This window comes from Homarus americanus, unplaced genomic scaffold, assembly GCF_018991925.1.
Source record: "Homarus americanus isolate GMGI-L3 unplaced genomic scaffold, GMGI_Hamer_2.0 scaffold50954, whole genome shotgun sequence".
NCBI classification, from domain to species: Eukaryota; Metazoa; Arthropoda; class Malacostraca; order Decapoda; family Nephropidae; genus Homarus; species Homarus americanus.
The window spans coordinates 7,899-25,000 of NW_024739429.1; the positions used below are offsets into that span (position 1 = coordinate 7,899).

Sequence of the window (17,102 nt, forward strand, 5' to 3'; positions counted from 1 at the left end):
ACTCACCACCAACAGCACCACCACCACCACCAACAGCACCACCACTACCACCAACAACACACCACCACCACCACCAACAGCACTCACCACCACCACCAACAGCACTCACCACCACCACCAACAGCACCACCACTCACCAACAGCACTCACCACCACCACCAACAGCACTCACCACCACCAACAACAGCACCACCACCACCACCAACAGCACCTCACCACCACCACCAACACCCCACCACCACCACCAACAGCACTCACCACCACCACCAGCACCACTACCACCAACAGCACCAACCACCACCACATCCCCACCACCACCAACAACAGCACTCACCACCAACAGCACCAACCACCACCACCAACAGCACTCACCACCACCACCAACAGCACTCACCACCACCACCAACAGCACTCACCACTACCACCAACGCACTCTCACCAACACCACCAACAGCACTCACCACCACCACCAACAGCACTCACCACCACCACCAACAGCACTCCACCACTACCACCAACAACACTCACCACTACCACCAACAGCACTAACCACTACCACCAACAACACCACTCACTCACCAACAACAGCACTCCACCACCACCACAACAGCACCACTACCCACCAACAACACAACAGCACCTCACCACCACCACCAACTGCAACTCCCACCACCACCAACAAACAGCACCCCACCACCACCAACAACACCTCACCACCACCACCAACAGCACTCACCACCACCACCAACAGCACCTCACCACCCCACCAACAAACACCCACCACCACCACCAACAGCACTCCCACCACCACCACCAACAACACTTACCACTACCACCAACAGCACTCCCACCACCACCACCAAACAGCACCACCACCACCACCAACAGCACCCCACCACTCACCACCAACAGCACCACACCACCACCACCACCAACAGCACTCACCACCACCACCAACAGCACCACCACCACCACCAACACACCAACACCACCACCAACAGCACTCCACCACCACCACCAACAACACCACCACCACCACCAACAGCACCACCACCACCACCAACAGCACTCACCACCACCACCACCAGCACCACCACCACCACCACCCCACCACCACCACCAACAACACCCACCACTCACCACCAACACACCACCACCACCAACAGCACTCACCACCACCAACAGCACCTCACCACCACCACCAACAGCACCTCACCACCACCACCAACAACACTCACCACCACCACCAGCACACCAACACACACCAACAACACCTCACCACCACCACCAACAACACTCCACCACCACCACCACCAACACCCACCACTACCACCAACAGCACACACCAACAACAGCACTCACCACTCACCACCAACAGCACCTCACCACTACCACACCAACAGCACCACCACTCACCACCAACAGCACTCACCCACTCACCACCAACAAGACTCAATCACTGCACCAACAACAGCACTCCACCACCACCACCAACAGCACTCAGTTGACCACCACCACAGCACCCACTGGGGCCAACCAACAGCACCTCAGCACCACCTCCAAACGTAACACCCCAACCACCACCACCAACAGCATCCCCACCACCAAACAAAGGCCCACCACCACCACCAACAGCACCACCACCACCACCCAACAGCACCCCACCACCACCAACAACAGCACCTCACCACCACCAACAACAGCACCACCACCACCAACAACAGCACCACCACCACCACCAACAGCACTCACCACCACCACCAACACCAGCACTCACCACCACCACCAACAGCACTCACCACCACCACCAACACACCACCACCACCAACAGCACTCACCACCACCACCAACAACACCACCACCACCACCAACACCACCACCACCAACAGCACTCACCACCACCAACAACAACAACAACACTCACCACCACCAACAGCAGCACTCACCACCACCACCACACTTCCGTAACCACCAGCCACCACCACACCACCCACCACCACCACGTCACCAGTACTCACACCCCACCCACCACCACCACCAGTCACCAGTACCTCACACCACCCACCACCACCACCAGCACTTCCACCACCACCACCACCAGTACCTCACACTGCCCACCACCACCACCAGTCACCAGTCCTCACACCACCCACCACCACCAGTACCTCACACCACCCACCACCACCACCAGTACCTCACACCACCACCACCACCACCAGTACCTCACACCACCACTACACTCCCATGACCAGCCACATACATGGGGTATCACCTCCATTTGGGTAAAGGGCCGTTTCCACTTGAGAGCGGACTCTCGATAGTTACTGTCGATAATTATCTCTTCTGTGTATCCACATGAGAGCAAACTTCTAAGAGTTTTAAGCTGTCGAGAGATTTCCTGACAGTAGCTGTCAGAGAGAACTCTCAGTGGTGTGTTAACCTGACAAGAGATACACTCTATAGTGACTCTCGGTCAGTCGGTAGTATTGGGAGGTAGAGGAGGTGAACTGGGAGCTAACAACAGGCTTGTGAAAGAATTACAGATAGAAGATGCTCAATAGTTCCGTAATTTCACCCAGATGTAAGCAGTTCAGGTGGAAGAGTTGGTGAAATTGGTTGGACCATTAATTTTCAAGAGACACACGATTGAGGGAAGCCATTTCATTTCACGGCCAAGTTATGGTGAAGCTTCTGTTTTTGCATTAGGTAAGTAAACAGCAAAAATACACCAAAACGTCCTGTCCAATGCCAATAATTAGTATTGATGTTCAAGTGCTTAAATTCAAATAACGTACACCTGTTGCATCAATGAATATGTTGTAAATTCATCGTCAATAATCTGATAACCATCTACAGTGGGGTATGCTATAACGAATGGATTCTACTACGAATATTCCTATAACGAACGGTTTTACCTATAAAATTGAGAATGCTATAACGAACGAAACTCCTACAACAAACATTATTATATTATCTTTTTTTTTTTTTACTAATTTATTGTTTTTTTATTACAAGAGTATTCTTTATTTCAGGGTTTGGATGCATATTTATGCACTTTTTACAATTTTTACATTTTTATATTATATTTTCAGTGTTAAGTGGTTGTATTTGGGGGCCTGGAACGGATTAATCCTATAACGAACGAATGCTATAACGAACAAGGTTCTAGAACCAATTAGACTCAAGTATAGCATACCCCACTGTATATAGTTAATTAGAAGTGAAATACTCATGGAAAACAGATAATATCTACCATATCCATCTGTTGGCTTTGAACATGACTTCAGAGGGAATACACTTGATGTTTGAATTAGACCTATTAATATATTGATGATATTGCATTCAAATCTATGCTTCAACTCTCGAGAGCACTGTGAGACCACGAACCTGGTTCATATAGCTGAGAGTTGATGCGACAGTTGTACTACCATGCGCTCTAATAATATAGCAAACTAGCAGAGAGTAGCTGTCCAACAGAAAACTCAAACTATCTGACAGTTTGCCTCAGGCTTATCAAGAGAGCTCATTTTTAGAGGATGAGTGTCCCCCATGCCTAGAACTTCCTACAGTACAGTGGTCCCTCGGTTAATGAGCACAATCCGTTCTAGAAGGTTGCTCGTTAACCGAAAAACTCGTTAACCGAAACCATTGTTTCAATGGGTTTTTGGGTAATTGGTTCCAGCTCACCGAAAATTGCCTAAATTCAACAAAAAAGGTAGAAAAGTACACTTACTTTGAGGTGTGTATGTAGAAGGCTCCTGGATGATGATGATGGGAATTAGAATGGGGTGGAGGAGAAGGAGAAGAGAAGGCATTGGGGTGGAAGAGAAGTCACCCCATGGTGCCATTTCACCCATAAAATTTTAGTTCTTGGTGTAATTCAAGATTATTTTCTTTAAATCAACACTGCACTGCATTATATATTGTCAATATGTAAAACAATGACCAATAATTTGCTTGCAAACACAGAAAAAAGTGTTTAGTTGAAGAGAGTCTCAAGCAAGATGTTACCTCAACTGAAAAGACACAAAGACTGACGCCTGTATGGTGTGTTGAGAAGCTGGATGCAAGATAAAACTTGTTTCATTACCTCAATTATGTTCAGTAATTGTTAAAAGGATAAAAAATTTAATATTAAAGTTTTAAAATTATTGAATAGTATAAACTTCTTTGATATTTGCTAAAATGGTAAGGAATTTAAGCCCTAGAACCGATTACTGTATTGGCGGACTAATACTACAGCTGGTGGACCACCAAATGCAAGCGAAAACATGTTCAGGTCGGCTCGTAAGAAACTTGTTAATCGAGGGATTGCTCGTTAACCGAAGTTAAGAATCTTGTGGAAGGTAACTCGTTAACCGAAATCTCGTTAACCGAGGAGCTCGTTAACCGAGGGACCACTGTACTAGCTATTCTAGCCTACTGAGACACTCACCCTGACCCATTGACCCTCCATGCAGGAACAGTCCTTCATTTTTAAACCTTATTTATACATATACAGCAATACCCTCAGCTGTGGGGCCTCCTTGGGATGGTATGTGATGCATAATGAAGTTTATGACATCATAAGAGAAACCTGACCAACACAGGTAGTGCAATGAACAGGACACCTGAGGTCTACAGATCTGACAACAAGCACCCACATGGAATCTTACTCCTATCCTGGAAGGAGAGTTAACAACTGGTGCAGAATTATGTGCTTTCACCTGGCACCTACCAATCTCTCCCAGAGTGCAGCTGGAGCAGGGAGGGTAGCAATGTAAAGAACCCTTAATCATAAATATTGCTTTCTCCTAACAGGGTCAGAAGCTCTAGGACACTGAGTCACAAAAGCTCAGACTCCAAACTCATTTAAATACTAATACCATCTGTTGCATAACCAACATTATTGAAACTCAATTTCACACATCTCTAACCATCTGAAACAAATTATCAATTCCCTTACATTTACCCGCTATGTATAAATATTCTTTCTCTGTTACCACTGCACAGAGTTTCTTATAATCATTGCTTAGGTAATTCATATTCTTAACCCTCACGAACCTAAAACATGTTGAGATTATGGGGATTTTCTATTCTTGGCCCAACACTGAAAATGTTCAAACACTGTTATTTGTAAGTTTGATGTCTAGATAAGAATGCTAAAAAGATTATTTCGATATATGATACTCCCATAATGTTTGCAAACTTACAGAAAATGTAATCAGCTTGAATTTTTCCATGATGGTGGAGGATTTTCTTTTCGTGAATGACAGTGTCCAGGTGGACGGGGATGGCCTCCATACTGCTGTCGTCCATGATCACATTGTCAAGAGCCATCCTGCTGACCTCTCGCACCTATAAGAAACCAACACAATCATTTAGGCATTTCATTGAAAATTAATGTTTCACATTACAGTATTGGGACATTTTCTTCATCTCTATGAATGCATAAGAATTAAGACCTAAAATGAACCACAGTACAAAATAAATTAATAAAGTGCGACTGCATACAGATCCTCTCACAGATAATAACATTACTGAACTTTATCCTCTACCACTGGTTGGCTTTCTACTGGGTTGGACAGCGAGTCATTTCTGTTATGGAATTTTGGCCAGTACTAGGCACATAAAGGCTCTTGGATGCACCTGAACAGGTACCTGTACTAGCATTGGTTAAGTCTTGTCTTAAATGTACTCTCACAACATTCTCTGGCAGATTATTCCAAGAGCTCAAAACTGTTACTCCAAAGAAGTTTGCTCCAATAATTTTCTGCATCTGTGGCTTCTTAAACTTGAAGCTGTGTTAGCCCAGGATATGGTCACATCCCCGGGAGGGGGTATGTGTTGGTCATCTCCAGTAGAGATTTGACCTGACCATTCCTAAATGAGTTTCAATAACAAGCTCAGAATCCTCACTAATAACAAGGTATCCAGTGTTAGCATATCTGAAGGACTAAAACATAATGTTCCTAATACAGTCAACTCGCTATTTGGTCCCACTTACGCTGCTTCACGTTTACGCCGTACCCCGTCAACACGAATGCTCACTTTTCCCGGGTTTGTACCTTTTACGCTGAGCAGCTGGAGCTGGAGCTAAGGCGCACAGTCGCCAGTCATCAAAACATACCGAGTTCTTCACCGCCACCCACCACAGCCGCCAAGTCAGTGATAGTGATAATGATAGTGATGATATGGACTTGTATGGACTTTGAGGGTTTGACAAAGAGGCCCTGCAAGCCTCTGTGGTGGATAGTGATACAATGATACAGGTGAGGGCCAATAATCTGCCCTCTGCCTCGAACCAACCCCCATCCCTGTGTGCCCAGCCATCTTTTCTACTAATGTAAGTGTTAAAAACCAATATTATTGATATTTCTCTTAATAATTAATTGTGTGTGCATACCATCATAAAATTAAGAAGTTATTTTTACTACAACGTAGGTATGGTGTCTGAAAAAGTGGAGTTTGGGGGTCGGCCTGGTCTCTATTTCAATTAATCCCATATGTTATGTTGTTCACTTTATTCATTTCTCACTTTACGCGGGCCGCCGTGGGTTCAATTGACCGAGTAAAGTGAGGGTTCACTGTAGTGTCATACAGTATACTGTACTGTGCTCTCGATTTAACAGAATCCGATATAACAAACTCTTGATTTACCAGAAGGAATTTTGCCGTTATTTTTCACTCAATTTAGTGAACTAGTTTGCTAAATTGAGATTAATTCCGTTAATACACTCACACCTACGGAGACACCTCAGATACATGACATGTACATAGAAACATTAGAAATATTATTGATTGCTTACCTTAAATTAGGGGTTCGTATTTGTTTTAAATTTTTTCTATAGTTTCCAAACTGTTTTCCAATTGATAGCAACACTCTTTTGACTTTCTCCCCCATACCACTTCCTTTCTGAGACTTTTGGCATGATGTCTAAGCACAGTAGTTACCGTAGTTGACCGAGATGTAGACCGAGAGATAGCAGTGGTCAACACACGTGGTGGCGGCAGAACACAGACTGAGCAGATGTAAACAAACCCCACGTTCCAAGCGACACATTTGGTGTGGAATTTAACAGAATCACACTTGATTTAGCGATCGCTAAATTGAGTGAAAATTACGTAAAATTTGACTTAGCGGAAATTTTGATTTAACGTTAAGGGCTGGCTTGAATTACTGTACGGTAGTTTGTTAAAATACTGTATATTGCACTTGTCCGTCGAGGTGATATTATATTGTCTTTGTAGTATAGTTCATAAAGTTTAAGCTCAATCCAAATTGTTTACTGTAGGTGTGTAAGACCGAAGTGTCTCTGACCAGCCAATCAGAGCTTCAAGTAGGTGGCGTGATCATTGACCCGCCCACTTCAAATTCATATAAATAGTGGTCCCGGGATTGGGGTTGTCACTGTACTTCCAAAGGAAACAGTGTCCCGTTTTCTTGGTTGGTATTCACTCTAGTTAAATCAATGATTTATCTTAAATTCATACTCAAAATACTTCTTGTGATCACTAATGGTGTTTGCCATAATTACTCATGGTTACTATGGGTGTAGTACATTTTTGGTGATGGCTTAGAATCTTTATCCATAAGTGTTAAGGTGTGGTCATTAACAAACTTTTCATTGATTTACCGTATTTTCGCTTGGAAGACGTTGCATCGTGGAAGACACACCCTGATTTTGGAAATGAAATTCTAGGATACCGTATATCTCGGTCTATAAGACGGAATTTGAACCTTAAAAAAATCAGCCCAAAGTTAGGGGGTCGTCTTAAGCACCAGATATAAAATTCTTACCTCTTAAATATTGCGGTTTATGTGTCAAGAGTGGCGATGGAAACATCGTAAACCACTCACAAGGTCCTACCACTAATTATTTTATACTGAAACTTACATTTGGGAAGCCGGATTAAAATTAAGATTACCGGTATATTAAAATAATAAAAATGTATTATAAACCTGTCTAACATACCGTAAAGAACAATATACCCCGATAATAAACACAGCTGCTATCATCACCCTCCCCATTTGCAGTGACAAGAAAGGAAAGTGACCTTGATCGACCGCCTATATTATTTTAGCCGTCCTGTCCTTGTGTTCGAGGTGGTCAATAATGCATATCTGTATATTTACTGATCATAATACTTATCTCCTATAAATAATTCATTTAAAATTTATTTTTTACAAAGAATACTCAGTAAATGACTGAGTTAATTCTTGAAACTACCGACAGTGGTAAATTTAGGATGAGAATGATGAACAGAAATCACGCCATGGATTCGGAGTTTAGTCCTTAATGATCACCATAAATGTCTGGTCAACTTCACCTACCAGGTATAATGGTAGTCTCCTTTTCCTGAAAACAAGTATATAAATTAAAGAAAATACAGGTTGTACCTCTCTAGTCCGGCATTCTGTGGTCCGGAACGATTTCAGTTTGTCCAATAGGTAGATAGGCAGCTTTTTTTTTTTTTTTTACTTATCTGAATTATTATTATTATTACAGGAGTATTAAATTTTGCCCCTCAGGCCCCAATGTGGGTCAGTGACCTATGCCTGGTGGGCTAATCATAAAAAAAAAAGCCATGAAATTAAGGTTTGTTTACATCCGGCAGTTCGGCTGTTCTCTCTCTCTGCTTGTCTATACAGAGTACAACATTTAACCCTTCAATATATATGAGCAGTAAATAAGTGTTGCTTTCGTATTCTTATGTAGGGTAATGACGATATATTTTCACATGTGCGCACTTACATACGAGCAGTCTCACTTTTTTTTTTACCATTAATGGTTAGCTACTTATATTGTTCCCATTTATTAACATTAAATAACATTACAGGTACTTCAAGCAACCATATTCATTTTTTACATTAATTTTACTACAGCTAAACTCAGGGTCTTATTTTCTTCAGTTTTATATGTAGAACCAATCAGTCACTGGTTTCGTAAGCTTTAACATAAACAATGCCGGCAGCCGTCTCGTCTCCTCTAATATTCCACGTATTATTAATAAATTGTATTGTTAATTTTGCACACACGTACATTAATTCAATAAAAAAAAATTCAGAAACATTAATTAAAATATATATGAACAGTAAATAAGTGTTGCTTTCATATTCTTATGTAAAGTAATGACGATATGTTTTCACGTGTGCGCATGCGCACTTACATGTGCGATCTCTCTTTTTCTTTACCATTATCGTTAGCTACTGCTATTGTTCCATTTATTAACATTAAATAACATTACTTAAAACAACCATATTAATTTTACTACAGCTACAACCAAGGTCTTATTTTCTTCAGTTTTATATGTAGAACCAGTCGGTCACTGGTTTTGTAATCAACGAAAACAATGCTGTGTCATTTCCTCATGTGTTTTAATTTTCTACGTATTATTAATGAATTGTATTGCTCATTTTGCACATATAAACATTAATTCAATAAAAAAGACATTCAGTAATAAACAATAATGAATCTTTTGTACATAAGAGAAATGACGCTGTTTACACGATTATGCACGTTGTCTGCACGTTGGCGGGCCGTTCAAACCCATCGAAATTCAAGTTTCCGCCGTCAAAATTTTTATTAGTATTACCCCGCTTAACGCGCTTTCACTTAACGCGTTTTCGCATATACGCGGTGCCTTGCCAAAGCTGAACTTTCACTTAACGCGGCATTTTTCATCATATACGCGGTGAGTGTCCGGCTCGAGAGCTATTTTTAGATTCGCACCACCCCCCACCCGCCACCCTGCCTGACTGCCTGTTTTAGCTCATAAAATTCATACAAATTACCCAGCCAGAATATAATTTACATTGCTGGAATTCTTAAAATTTGGTGATCATTTTGAATATAAACAACATATATTTTGCATTAAACATACAATTTTTAGATAAAAATTGTTCTCTAGGTAATTATGTTATCTTTTGTCCAAAATATATGACATTTATATTCAAAATATTCCTGGTCTTACAAGGAATCCAGCAATGTCAATTATATTATCCTAACTTTAGTTTGAGGTATTATTTATTAAAATTTAGTGGTTATCCCACACATCTCCTTGGGACGGTTGGTGGGGGGTGGGGGGTGGGGGGGAGGGAGGGACCGACCGACCGACCATCTGTTACCCTGTGAAGAATTATTTTTTTTTTTATTAACTGAAGATATTTGTTTTAGCTTATAAAATTCATACAAATTACCCGGTCAGAATATAATTTACATTGCTGGAATTCTTATAATTTGGTGATCATTTTGAATATAAACAACATATATTTTGCATTAAACATACAATTTTTAGATAAAAATTGTTCTCTGGGTAATTATGTTATCTTTTGTCCAAAATATATGACATTTATATTCAAAATATTCCTGGTCTTACAAGGAATCCAGCAATGTCAATTATATTATCCTAACTTTAATCTGAGGTATTATTTAATACTAAATGTTAAAAACTCTTGAATGGAGGATTGGTGGGGGGTGGGGGGAGGGTTGGGACTGACCACGTGGTTGGAAGAGGGGGGAAGGCAAGGTGGGGTACTTTGATTGACAGATAGTGTCGAAGAATATATTTTTTTTTTTATTAACTGAAGATATTTGTTTTAGCTCATAAAATTCATACAAATTATCCGGCCAGAATATAATTTACATTGCTGGAATTCTTACAATTTGCTGATCATTTTTAATATAAACATCATAGATTTTGCATTAGACATACAAATTTTAGATGTAAAGTTTATTCTGAGTAAATATGTTATCTTTTGTGAAAAATATATGACATTTATATTCAAAATATTCCTGGTCTTACAAGGAATCCAGCAATGTCAATTATATTATCCTAACTTTAGTTTGAGGAATTATTTATTACTATACCTGGTTTTCCCCCAAAAATTTCTCAGAGGGAAGAGCCAGTGAGTGTAGTGTGAGAAGAGGGGGAGGGAGTCGAGTCCATTATTTGAATGGACATTAACTTGGCGACTGTATTTCTCTATTTCTCTTAGGTATTAATTGTGTGCATGTACCATCATAAAATTAAGATGTTATTTTTACTACAACATAGTTATTTGTCGTCAAAAAGTGGAGTTTGGGGGTAGGGCTGGGTTCTATTGGAATTAATCCCATATGTTCTGTTATTCACTTAACGCGATTTTCACTTAACGCGGGACCCTCTGGGTTCAATTGACCGCGTTAAGTGGGGTACAACTGTATTTATTTTTTTGTGTGTTCCAATAAAATACGTTAAGAATTAAAAACTCGCGAAATTTGAGAAGCTACTATACGACATTTAACCCTTCAATATGTCTTCAAAGAGACCATGATGCAGAGAAAGTGGTGCTAGTGCTTCCAGGCATAAGCAAAAGTCACTATCTATCCAGGAAAAGGGTGAATTTCCATGGTCCAGCAATTTCCATGGTCCGGCACCGGTCAGGTCCCGAGGTTGCCGGACTAGAGAGGTATAACCTGTACTTGCAGTGTGTTTAATATATTACAGTATATTATAAATAAATAAATAAACAAATAAATCGGTAAATCTATTTCAAGTAAATGGAAAATTTTTACTCACACCAAAATTAGTTCCAGTTAAATAACAGACGCTTAAGTGAGTCACTAGTGTTTACACTACTGTACACCAGCCGGTACAATTTGATGCCAATACTTGAAGTATTGGCCTTATTTTAAATAGCCAACCATAAATAAATGCAAAAATGAAAAAAAATCAAAGGTGAGAAACATTATATTGTATGTATGTTGTGTTGTCAAAGGAACAGAAACACTTGAAACTCTGCAATTGTGTGTAAATGAGGCAGAAAGATAGATCAGCAACCTAGACTTGGTCACAATTTTCGTGATGCCATATGGAAGTAGGATCTACCATTAGACAATACTGTACATAATGCTTCCAATATCTTCCCAGGCGGTAGTATCTCCCTGTTTGGTAGCTGCCTACAACTTTTAGTAATAGAGGTTGTACCTCTCTAGTCCGGCATTCTGTGGTCCGGAAACTCCCGTGGTCCGGAACGATTTCAGTTTGTCCAATAGGTAGATAGGCAGATTTTTTTTTTTTTTAACTTCTCTGAATTATTATTATTATTACAGGAGTATTAAATTTTTGCCCCTCAGGCCCCAATGTGGGTCAGTGACCTATGCCCGGGTGGGCTAATCCCCTTAAAAAAAAAAAAAGCCCCGGGAAATTAAGTTTTATTTACATACGGCAGTTCGGCTGCACTCAATCTCTCTCTCTGCTTGTCTATCCCAGCCGTTACCAACACCTCTTCCCTCCCTGACCAGATATCCCTCCTCCTAGTCACAGGCCTGGCACTAGGGACCTGCCACTCTTTGCCATAAACAGATGAAATGTACCGGCAACTTTCCCCCCCACACACTCATCATTCTCTCACTTTATGTAACTTGACAGAACCTATGACCCTTCAGGCTTTTACGCCCTTAATGTACGAGTCATAAAGGAAAGTATGAACTCAGCACACTTCCCTGTTGGGCGCTGTAAACGCTTCACCTTGCACAGGATGTAAGGGGGTGCCCAATAAACTAGCTCCCTCGGGGGCAAATCTGAAATCTGAATCTGCTTGTCTATACAGTGTACAACATTTAACCCTTCAATATATATGAGCAGTAAATAAGTGTTGCTTTCATATTCTTATGTAGAGTAATGACGATATGTTTTCACGTGTGCGCATGCGCACTTACATATGCGATCTCTCTTTTTTCTTTGCCATTATCGTTAGCTACTTCTATTGTTCCATTTATTAACATTAAAATAAAGTTACAGGTACTAAGCAACTATATTCATTTTTTTACATTAATTCTTACTTGCCAGCTACGTATCAGGGTCTTATTTTCTTCAGTTTCAGGTGTAGAACCAATCAGTCACTGGTTTCGGTAAGTTTTACTAATATAAATAATGCTGCAGCCGCTTCGCTCTCTAATATTCCAATGACAGTATTATTAATAAATTGTATTGTTAATTTTGCACACACGCATATTAATTCAATAAAAACAAATTCAGAAACATTAATTAAATATATATGAACAGTAAATAAGTGTTGCTTTCATATTCTTATGTAAAGTAATGACGATATGTTTTCACGTGTGCGCATGCGCACTTACATATGCGATCTCTCTTTTTTCTTTACCATTATCGTTAGCTACTTCTATTGTTCCATTTATTAACATTAAATAATATTACTTAAAACAACCATATTAATTTTACTACAGCTACAACCAAGGTCTTATTTTCTTCAGTTTTATATGTAGAACCAGTCAGTCACTGGTTTTGTAATCAACGAAAACAATGCTGTGTCATTTCCTCGTCTGTTTTAATATTCTACGTATTATTAATGAATTTTATTGCTCATTTTGCACACATAAACATTAATTCAATAAAAAAGACATTCAGTAATAAACAATAATGTATCTTTTGTACATAAGAGAAATGACGCTGTTTACACGATTATGCACGTCGTCTGCACGTTGGCGGGCCGTTCAAACCCGTTGAAATTCAAGTTTCCGCCGTCAAAATTTTTATTTATTTATTTTTTTGTGTGTTCCAATAAAATACGTTAAGAATTAAAAACTCGCGGAATTTGAGAAGCTACTATACGACATTTAACCCTTCAATATGTCTTCAAAGAGACCATGACGCAGAGAAGGTGGTGCTAGTGCTTCCAGGCATAAGCACAAGTCACTATCTATCCAGGAAAAGGGTGAATTTCCATGGTCCGGCAATTTCCATGGTCTGGCATTTCCATGGTCGGCACGGTCAGGTCGAGGTTGCGGACTAACCTGTATTCTGATACAACATGATAAATTAGACAAACAATGAAAATAAACAAACAAAGTTATTACCAAGACCTTCTCTCTGAGAACAGAGGGTAGAAGATGGAGGGAGATAAGACGGCTATTTATAGCCGTCTTTGTGTCGAAAGAAGTCGACCGCACTATAAATAATTCATTTAATTTATATTTCTTACATAGAATATTCAGTACATGACTGCGATTATAAAATATTGTGAATATATATATATATATATATATATATATATATATATATATATATATATATATATATATATATATATATATATATATATATATATATATATATATATATATATATATATATATATATATATATATATATATATATATATATATATATATATATATATATATATATATATATTTTTTATTACAGTCAACTCTCACTACGCGGTTAATGTAACCCACAGGGTACATCGGAAAGTGAGAAAGTGAATAACATAACATATGGGATTAAATGAAATAGCGACCAGCTGACCCCCAAACTCCATTTTTCCAACACAATACCTATGTTCTTAAAAAATAACATCTTAATTTTATGATGGTACATGCACACAATTAATACTAAAGAGAGAAATACAGTCGCCAAGTTAATGTCCATTCAAATAATGGACACGACTCCTCCCACTTCTCACACTACACTTGCTGGCTCTTCCTCTGAAATTTTGGAAAACCAGGTATAGTAATAAATAATACCTCAAACTAAAGTTAGGATAATATAATTGACATTGCTGGATTCCTTGTAAGACCAGGAATATTTTGAATATAAATGTCATATATTTTTCACAAAAGATAACATATTTACTCAGATTAAACATTTTATCTAAAATTTGTATGTCTAATGCAAAATATATGATGTTTATATTCAAAATGATCAAATTGTAAGAATTCCAGCAATGTAAATTATATTCTGGCGGGTAATTTGTATGAATTTTATGAGCTAAAACAAATATCTTCAGTTAATAAAAAAAAATATTCTTCACGACACTATCTGTCAATCAAAGTACCCCACTTTGCCTCCCCTCTTCCAACCGTGCGGTCAGTCCCAACCCTCCCCCACCAATCATCCTTCAAGAAAAGTGGGTGAAAAAATAAATTTTAACATTTTGTATTAAATAATACCTCAGATTAAAGTTAGGATAATATAATTGACATTGCTGGATTCCTTGTAAGACCAGGAATATTTTGAATATAAACGTCATATATTTTTGCACAAAATATCATACTTACTCAGATTAAACATTTTATCTAAAATTTTATGTCTAATGCAAAATATATGATGTTTATATTCAAATGATCATCAAATGTAGAATTCCAGCAATGTAAATTATATTCTGGCGGGTAATTTGTATGAATTTTATGAGCTAAAATAAAAATCTTCAGTTAATAAAAAGAAAAAATATTTTTCACACGGTAACAGATGGTCGGTCGCCGGTCCCTCCTCCCTCCCTCCTCCCTCCTCCCCCCACCCCCCCAACACGTCCCTACTAGATAAATGTGTGGGAATACCAGACTGTTTACCTTTTTAGTAATAAATAATAAATCAGACTAAAGTTAGGATAATATAATTGACATTGCTGGATTCCTTGAAGACCAGGAATATTTTGAATATAAATATCATATATTTTGCACAAAGATATATATTTACTCAAGTAAACATTATATCTAAAATTTGTATGTCTAATGCAAAATCTATGATGTTCATATTCAAAATGATCATCAAATGTAAATTCCAGCAATGTAAATGATATTCTGGCCGGATAATTTGTATGAATTTTATGAGCTAAATAAAAATATACTTCACCTGTGTAAGGGATACACCCACCGGGAATGTGAGCATCCTGGGTTCTGGCAGGGCACCGTGTAGCGTGGAAACGCGGAATGTGGGACCGCGTAAAATTGAGTTGACTGTATATATATATATATATATTTAAATATATATATATATATTAGGAGTGGTCCAAAACTATATGGTAAAAATATAAGTAGTAATATATTGCCTCCAAAAGCCTTAAAATTGTCCATTTGGTTCATAGATAAGGTCTGTAAAATGTTATCCATATTCATTAACATTTAGAGGTCAATCCATTTGCATATTATACTTGTAGTGTAGGACTGAATTTTCTTGTCCGCATGATACAGTCTTAATATACACAACACATTATATTGGGTATATTTCAATGTATATAGCCTAGATGCCTATTTGGAAAGGGCAAAGAGTCAAGTATTGAGTCATAGGGACTGACAATGACAGGTTGAAACAGGAAACACAGACAAGGGTTACCATTAATCAGATGAAGTTACTTATTTCATTTATATCTCATCAGTTCTACAATTATTTCATTATCAATCTAAATAGTATATTATGCAGGTTTCCATCTTGTGTCATGGCATATGAATGGCAGGCAATTATTACCTGTGAAATAATTAGACTTAGTTACAGATTTTGTAAGGATGTTGCAACACTGATCTGGTTCCAGTGAGTGCGCGGGTCTGAGCCACTTTGGCAGCTCCTCAGTTGAGTTACAACCTCTGCAGGAGAAGGTGTGTATTGCAAACTCTAACATTATGTTATTGGTTCTTTTGTTTTCATTTATGGTATATATATTTGCCAGTAGCCCTGCAGGATAATCAGCCACGAGATGATTATAGGGAGTTTCTAGAACTAGCTCTTTTGTTTCTTGGTGGACTGCCAAGTAGTAAGGTTTCCTTCGAGTTCCTGGTCTACACCATGCAAGATGGATGGCAAAAGGAATCTATGCTCTCAAAATCTATCTGTTCAAACACCAATTCACATTATCAACACGGAAGAAAACAATATCACACCTGGCTTTGTTTGTGAGCATAATGTATGTGAGATTCTGGCATGACTCAATGGCTGTTCGAGCTCCATTCAATGATTTGCAGCTAATGAAGGTTTTAAAGGAATATCCTCATGAGAAAGTTGCACCGCAGCACAAGCAGCAATTGTCGACATCTCTGGTATCTATCAGAACATCTTATCGGTCTAAGCTTATTTGATGACAGGATCGATACTGAAACCAAGAAGAATATGGTACAAAACTTCCAGTGCCCAAAGAAACAGGACTTTTCAAGGCGTATTGTCCTATCTGATGAAACTCCTATCAGTAATGTGGCCTCATTTGTTACTGAGCGTACATTAGATATTTTGATGTTCTTACACTAGATGGCAAAGAAAAGCACAACTGTTCTTGAGTAAGGATCCCAAACATGGAAAGCGATGAAGTGTTTATCACAATGGAGATCGTCACGATAAATATGAAGGTG

General features: G+C 39.1%; 1 protein-coding gene across 1 annotated transcript in view; it reads right to left on the reverse strand.

Annotated features, from left to right (window-relative positions):
* Positions 1 to 4,365: 4,365 nt before the first annotated feature.
* Positions 4,366 to 17,102, reverse strand: part of LOC121874780 — a 16,991-nt gene continuing 4,254 nt past the window's right edge. The window contains exon 2 of the mRNA XM_042379072.1: positions 4,366 to 5,337. Coding sequence (XP_042235006.1) covers positions 5,110 to 5,337 — 228 coding nt within the window. The 3' untranslated portion in view covers positions 4,366 to 5,109. The remainder of the gene's footprint in view (positions 5,338 to 17,102) is intronic.